Source organism: Pinus tabuliformis, chromosome 1_1 (genome assembly GCF_031772625.1).
Source record: "Pinus tabuliformis cultivar Carrire ecotype Pingquan chromosome 1_1, CPIR1, whole genome shotgun sequence".
NCBI lineage: Eukaryota > Viridiplantae > Streptophyta > Pinopsida > Pinales > Pinaceae > Pinus > Pinus tabuliformis.
This window is the reverse complement of record NC_142297.1, coordinates 831,869,729-831,877,476: the sequence shown is the minus strand read 5'-3', so window position 1 is coordinate 831,877,476 and position 7,748 is coordinate 831,869,729. Positions and strand designations below refer to the sequence as shown.

At 36.8% G+C, this 7,748-nt stretch overlaps 1 protein-coding gene across 1 annotated transcript; it reads left to right on the top strand.

The window, feature by feature from the left end:
- Positions 1-1,360: 1,360 nt before the first annotated feature.
- Positions 1,361-7,242, top strand: LOC149216696 (uncharacterized). Its single transcript, XM_089390042.1, has 2 exons — positions 1,361-1,849; positions 6,661-7,242. The coding sequence occupies exons 1-2, from the start codon at positions 1,361-1,363 to the stop codon at positions 7,240-7,242; spliced, it is 1,071 nt and encodes a 356-aa protein (XP_089246168.1).
- Positions 7,243-7,748: the final 506 nt, after the last annotated feature.

Genomic DNA, 7,748 nt, shown 5'->3' with positions numbered 1-7,748 from the left:
ATGTATTCAACTACAATATATAGATAAAGCATTGATTGTTGTTGCTCATTGATTGCAAAGGCCAATGAATTTCCTTGTTTTCTAATATAGTTTTTTAAAATCAGAATTTGGTGGTTACTTTGCAGGTTGTTGTAGCCATGCCAAGAGTTTCTATTGCAGATCGTATAAGGAACAGGAGGAGGCGAGGGGTGAGGGGGGCCCAACTACTATCCACTTCATCAGATGAGGATGGTGGGGTGATGTGAATGCTCCCAATGCGCCTAGTAATGTCGTTGAAAATGAAACTATGGTGGGAGATCATGCTATCCCACCATCAACCACAAAGCTGCCTTCAACCATAGTGCAAGGTGCATGTTCAACAAAGAAAATCAGTGCCTTCAGAGGCTCGACAAAGCAAGACATGCTAGTTGCAATTGATGACATTGAGTTTAAGGGACATTCAATCAGTGCCTAAAAAAAAACATGGTATTGTTGCCTCTGACATACATTATTGGATAAATGGGTTGAATAATACAAAGCATAGAGGGCCTATTACAATTATGACTAAAGAGGAGGAGGATGAGCTGGTTGAGTGGTGTAAGGAGATGGCCCAATTGGGACATGGGTTAGAGATTATACAACTTAAATCCACAGTAGCTCAAATCTGTCAGGGGAGGCCAAACCCCTTCAAAGATGGGTTTCTTGGAAATCATGGTGGAGTGAATTTAAAAAAAGGCATCCAGATCTTGTGCTACGTACAACTGAGGGCCTTGACAAAGACAGGGCTTTAAATCTACGCCCTGCAATTGTGTCCAAGTTCTATAACACTCTTTCTGCTGCATATGTCCAACACTCATATGCCCCATAGCATATATGGAACTGTGATGAAACAGGCTTACAGGCATGAATGAAGTGTGGTATGTGGGTAATTTCCAAAAGAGGGAGCAGAAATGTGCCTAATATTTTTCCTAAGAGTAGGGAGTGGATCACTATACTTTCCTGTGTCAATGAAATTGGTTCGAAAATCCTAGGATTTTACCTATTCAAAGTTAAAACACAACTAAAAGACTATATACATAACTACGAACTAGGTGCATGCATGGTAGCACATCCCCATGCATGGATGACAGAGGAACTATTCCTAAATTGTCTTTTTCAATTTGTTGCATCTCTACCAGGTGGTGTCTCCCCTAAAAACATACACCTACTAATTTTAGATGGCCATGGAAGCCACATGGCTTTGTAGACAATTGAGGAGACCAAAAATTTTAGCACTGACCTATTAACATTTCCAGCTCATAGCACTCACAGATTGCAACCCCCTGATGCCAACTTGTTTGGGTCTTTCAAAAATTATTTCAGGATCGAGCGAGCTTTGTGGATGGCAAAGAATCCAAGGGTGGAAGTAAAGAGGTTTGAGATAGATGAGCTTACAAGTAAAGCATTAAAATGGGCTCTCACACCTTCTAATATCAAGGTTGGATTTAGAAGGACTAGTATATGGCCACTTAATGTTGATGCTCTCGTCCATGATACTTGTTTTAGACAAGAATTTTATGTGGAAGGTCAAGAAGCAGATAACTTACAAGAACATGTTGATGCCCAAGAAGATGTTGGTGTTGCTGAAGGTATAATGTCTCTTTATGAAGGGCACGTATGTGGTGATGATGATGAACATGTGAGTGAGACAAAGTTCAGTCATGAACCAACTGTAAATGTCATGGAGGTTGTCACACCCACTGAACCACGTGCCAATTCTGCATGTGATATTCCATATGAGGCAGTGGATGAAGCGAATGAAAATGAAAACTTGATTTCAAATGATAATTCAACAGGATTAAACAATGAACAATTGAGCATGTCAACCCAGGTAAGCCCACTATCATGGTTGGCAGAGGCCATGATGAATATCAACCCACATAATGTGTCTACCACCAATGAGGAAAGCATGGACATGCCTTCACAACCATCAGAGTTGAACATCGAACTTGTTCATTATTTTGTGGACAATGGTTCACTGGAAGAGGAGCTTGTTCAACATGAAGTACCTGAAGAAGACAATAATGGGGGCCAATTAGTTGTACTGGAGGCTGAAAGTCAAGTGTCATATCCTAGGGAGCATGGGGCAAATTGTAGATTACTTGGTGGATTCCTAAAGCTACTAGTAGAGAGAGTGAAGGCCTCATCAAGGCACTCAACTACAGATTGTCTTCGTTTGGGGAGGAGTTCACAGTTGCTCACATATGAAGATTATATGAATTTATCGTTTTTGTCTAAATGTAAAAAAAATGAAATTCAGGAAACTAAAAAGAGAAAGGAGTTGGCCAAGGACAAGAGAGCTGCAAGGATTGCAGCAATATAAGCTTAGACAAAGGAAAGGATGGAAAAACAAAAAGCAAGGGAAGATAAGGAACATCAAAAACAATTGGAAAGGCAAGATAGGGAGGCAAGAAAGGTTCAAGAAGTGTTGGAAAGAGGAGGAGGGGTGACAAGCAGGGAAGTCTATGGTCCAAGCCAGTTTGAGGCAAATAGAATGATGTCCAATATGCTGGACCACATTGCAAAGTAAACACCATCATACCAAGAGTTGATTAACATCCAAGTCCCCCGCTATCTACCAGGGGTTGTGCCCACCTCATATACCCCTACCAGTGTAGGTTTCAATCCTAAATGTTTTTATATGACGCCTGCACCCAGTGTTGGGGTTAGTAACACAAGTGGACACTTGGGTTACTCAGTCCCTCCATGGCTACAAGGAGAAAATTGGAGTCAAGGATATGGTAGCTTTCAATCACATCCTAATCAACCAAACTTGGGTAGTCCACCATACTTGGGTCAAGTAGGAGACTCAACAATTCTGGGCAATGTAAGAAATGGAGGCCATCAAGCATAGAGGTGGCATGAATTTAATTTTTGTAACCACATTGCAATGTGAATTTTGTAAGGACACGTGGGGGCTGCATGACGTGACCTGTTGACAGCATATGAGTTCCGGTTCAGCAGGTGGAGGCAGGCTTTAGGGTTTTAGGGTTTGTTTACCGTGAGTACTGTGCACCTTGTTCATTCCTGCGTTCATTTCTGTTTGGGACCTGTTCTTGTCCATTCGCTCTGTCAGGTAGTTGAGCACCGCTGCTATATTGAATTTGAATTGGAATTATGATGAAAGTCAACATAATAATCACAATGTGAATTTTGTAAGGATACAATATGTTGATCAGTTTCATAGTAGAAGCTAAACTATAAACCATATTGAATTTTAATTGGAATTACGATCTAGAATTATGATGAAAGTCAACATAATAATCGCAATGTGAATTTTGTAAGGATGCAATATGTTGATTGGTTTCATAGTAGAAGCTAAACTATAAACTATATTGAATTAGAATTAGAATTATTATCTAGAGTTATGATGAAAGTCAACATAATAATTGCAATGTGAGTTTTGTAAGGATGCAATATGTTGATTGGTTTCATAGTAGAAGCTAAACTATAAACTATATTAAATTTGAATTGGAATTATGCTCTGGAATTATGATGAAAGTCAACATAATAAAGAAGGAAAGGAAGTGAACATGAATAAAAAGTAGTTACCAATAGAAGATACTAATAACCATCGAGAAACCAAGCATGAGGGGATTTAGCAAGAGACAAAGAGATCTATAGTATCTATCTATAATATCTATCCAGTGGAAGAGATTTGTTTTAATATTTCAAGAGAGGTTATATATTGACAGTTCCTATTTCAAGAGAGGTTATATATTGCACATATAAAGAAAATAAATTATCACTGTAATTAGAATCATTACAAACATATTCAATGTTGAATAATTCCTAGAAGCTTCACTGTAGCTCTTTCCACCATGGGGACCCCCTCAGCTTTATGGATCATTTTCATTTTCAAAGGAAAGATCTGACCAAGAGAATGTACTTGAGAAGTACAATAGAAACCAACCCTATGTCTGCTCACAGAGGCAATAAACAAAAGAATCCATTTGTTCTCACTAAAGGAAATTCAAGAGAAAGTAATAGAAAGTAAAGATCAATGGAATCTAGCTTGAAACAACATTGCAAAGTAAAATAAGTAGTAATTACTTAATTTGGTAATTACTTGATGAAAGGCAACATAATAAATAAGGGAAAGAAAATCACAAGTAGTTACCAATAGAAGATACTAATAACCATTGAGAAACTGAGCATGAGGGGATTCAACAAGAGACAAAGAGATCTATAATATCTATCTGTAATATCTATCAAGTGGAAGATATTTGTTTTAATATTTCAAGAGAGGTTATATATTGATAGTTCCTATCTCAAGAGAGGTTATATATTGCACATATAAAGATAAAAAATTATCACTGTAATTAGGATCATTACAAACATATTCACTATAATTAGGATATGATGTACATCTGATGTACAGTAACACCATGAGAGTGGGGCTAAACAATGCAGAGTCCCCTGACAAAATCCACAATCCAATGATGAATGAACCTGAAATGTGCATCTTAACATACTTGAAAATGTGATGTACATCTAATGTACAATAAAGCCACAATGCAATGATGAATGAACTTGAATTGTGCATCTTAACAGACTTGAAAATATGATGTACATGTAATGTATAGTAAAGCCATGAGAGTGGGGCTAAACAGGGCAGAGTCCCCTGACAAAATCCAGAATGAAATGATGAATGAACTTGAAATGTGCATCTTAACAGACTTGAAAATCTGATGTACATCTAATGTACAATAAAGCCACAATGCAATGATGAATGAAACTGAAATGTGCATTTGAAATGTGCATCTTAACAGACTTGAAAATCTAATGTACAGTAAAGCCATGAGAGTGGGGCTAAACAGTGCAGAGATTCTTTACAAAATCCACAATGCAATGAAAGATTATAACCCAACCATTATCGTAATATAAACAAACAGAAAATCATAATATAAAAAATAGAGGCCAAAAATATATCCTTTCTCAATTGGACAAGCTCCAACCTAAACATTGATATACAACACTTCCACTAAATCATGAGATATACAACACTTCCACTAAGTCATAATATAAACAAACAAAAAATCATAATATAAACAAATAGAAGCCAAAAATATATCCTTTTTCAATTGGACAAGCTCCAACCTGAACACTGATATACAACACTTCCACTAAGTCATGAGATATACAACACTTCCACTAAGTCATAATATAAATAAATAGAAAATCATAATATAAACAAACAGAAGCCAAAAAGATATCCTTTTTCAACTGGACAAGCTCCAACCTAAACACTGATATATAACACTTCCACTAAGTCATATTATAAACAAATAGAAGCCAAAAGGATATCCTTTTTCAGTTGGACAAGGTCCAACCTAAACACTGATATACACCACTTCCACTAAGTCATGATATATAGAACACTTCCACTAAGTCATAATATAAACAAACAAAAGCCAAAAAGATACCATTTTTCAATTGGACAAGCTCCAACCTGAACACTGATATACAACACTTCCACTAAGTCATGAGATATACAACACTTCCACTAAGTCATAATATAAACAAACAGAAAATCGTAATATAAACAAATGGAAGCCAAAAGATATCCCTTTTCAATTGGACAAGCCCCAACCTGAACACTGATATACAACGCTTCCACTAAGTCATGAGATATACAACACTTCCACTAAGTCATAATATAAACAAACAGAGGCCAAAAAGATATCCTTTCTTAAATTTGACAAGCTCCAACCTAAACACTGATATACAACACTTCCACTTAGTCATGAGGTATACAACACTTCCACTGGTCTAATTGTAACTGATACATAATGATTGAGCCAAGCTTGAGATCTTCCTTTCCTGATGAATTCCCTTGATTGGAAAGCTTAGTTACAAGGAGATTAAAAGTATTTTAAAAAGTTGAGTTCACTTCTATTCCAATCATAGTGGTGACATTTTTAAGAGTTGTAGGCAAAATAAGACCTCTTATTTGTACGAGGAAAGCAATAGAAAGACCTCAGAGTAAGATATTCAAAGAATTCTTTGCAAAGATGGAGCCTTTGCTCCATCCTTGTTATCGTTTTACTTTTTTTAACAAATAAAAATGTTAAGACGAAGTATATTTACCGGTTAAAGGATGTTTATATTTTACTTGAAATTTGACTGCAATCAAATTGTTGGAGATGGATTTATTGTTCGACTGCAATCAAATTGTTGGAGACGGATTTATTGTTCAAGACCAGATAGCCCTTTTTCTGAGATTTTGATATATGAATTTTCTAAGTTCTACGAGATTAGATACAATGTGCCATGTTTAAAGGTAAGAATTAAGTTTGAATATCTTAAAGGATGTTTATATTTTACTTGAAATTTGACTGCAATCAAATTGTTGGAGATGGATTTATTGTTCGAGACCAGATGGCCCTTTTTCTAAGATTTTGATATATGAATTTTCTAAGTTCTATGAGATTAGATACAATGTGCCATGTTTGAAGGTAAGAATTATACTAGTAGACAGAGTTCTTTTCATTGAAATTACCAAGCATAAATTATGTTTACTGATATGCAAGGACTGGAGGCAGAAGATGAAAACTCATGTTTAAGAGAATATCGGAAAAGAAAGCAAGAAGATATTGTCTTGAAAGTTGGACCGTCTTCAATAAATAAGAAAATGCCTAGAGCGCAAGTGAAGAAAATATTGAAGAAAAAAATATCAGAGAAACAGTACAGTCTGAACAAATTGAATTGAATGATGAACATTTAATGCTTCCGTATCCATCCCTGGAGGAACTTACTGGGTTTGGAGTTCCTCGATACCCTGGGCCTGTGGAACATTGTCCAAAGGAGATCAAGGCATCTATGCATGGGCCTCCATTCTTCTACTATGAACATGTGGCCATGGCAACAGAAGATGTTTGGGAGACAATAACTCTTCATTTTGGTAGCATAGGGCCAAAGTTTGTTGACTTGAAATTTTTTTCAGTTTTTATGAGGCAAAGAGGCTACGTTTACAACCTTCCTATAGATGGGCGGTCTCAAGTCTTGCCTCTACCTCCTATGGCAATCCATGAAGAATTGCCTCACACAAAAAAGTTCTGGCCTTGTTGGGATAATAGAGAAAAAATGAATTGCATGTGCCCAAGACGAGTCATTGATGTCCTATGCCAAGCTCTCAGGTCAATTTTGACAACCTCAGAAGGAAACCCAACATTACACGATCAGTCTCATATACTTTGTTTTGATTACCCTCCCAAAACCTGAACCTCACTGTAAAACCCACACCCCAAAACTCAAAACCCAACAAACTAAAAGCCCATAAATTAGCCAAAACCCACATAGGTGAAGGTGTTTAAAAACACATACACAAGCATAACAAAGGCATAATATTCCAATGGAGGCTAAATGTGTTAAAAAAACACAGTATTTAGGCTGGTAGGAGAGTGTCCTACCTTCTATGTCCAGTTGATGTTTTTTCTCCATGCCAGAAAGCCACAAGAACCCCGAATGCTCCAAAAACAGTAGCTCAGACTACAACACCCTGCAAGACAACATCAAAATGGTTAGATATCCCCAAAAATGTAGATAAAATGTGAAACTGAAGCTCATAAATTGAACTACAAACCTGAAAAATCTGTTCGGAGTGCAAAATGGCCATGCCCAACACCGAGCTGAGCTAAATTTGCCACAAGGATAAACATAGATGAATAATGAGCCCATACCACCAGAAGGTGAAGAAAAAATAGGTGAAAAAACAAGACGAAACACAC

Bases quoted from the DNA above. Each gene is read 5' to 3' on its own strand.
- LOC149216696 (XM_089390042.1), top strand. From the start codon at position 1,361: ATGGCAAAGAATCCAAGGGTGGAAGTAAAGAGGTTTGAGATAGATGAG. The intron at 1,850-6,660 runs GTAAGCCCACTA...GAAAATGCCTAG, and splicing joins AATTGAGCATGTCAACCCAG to AGCGCAAGTGAAGAAAATAT.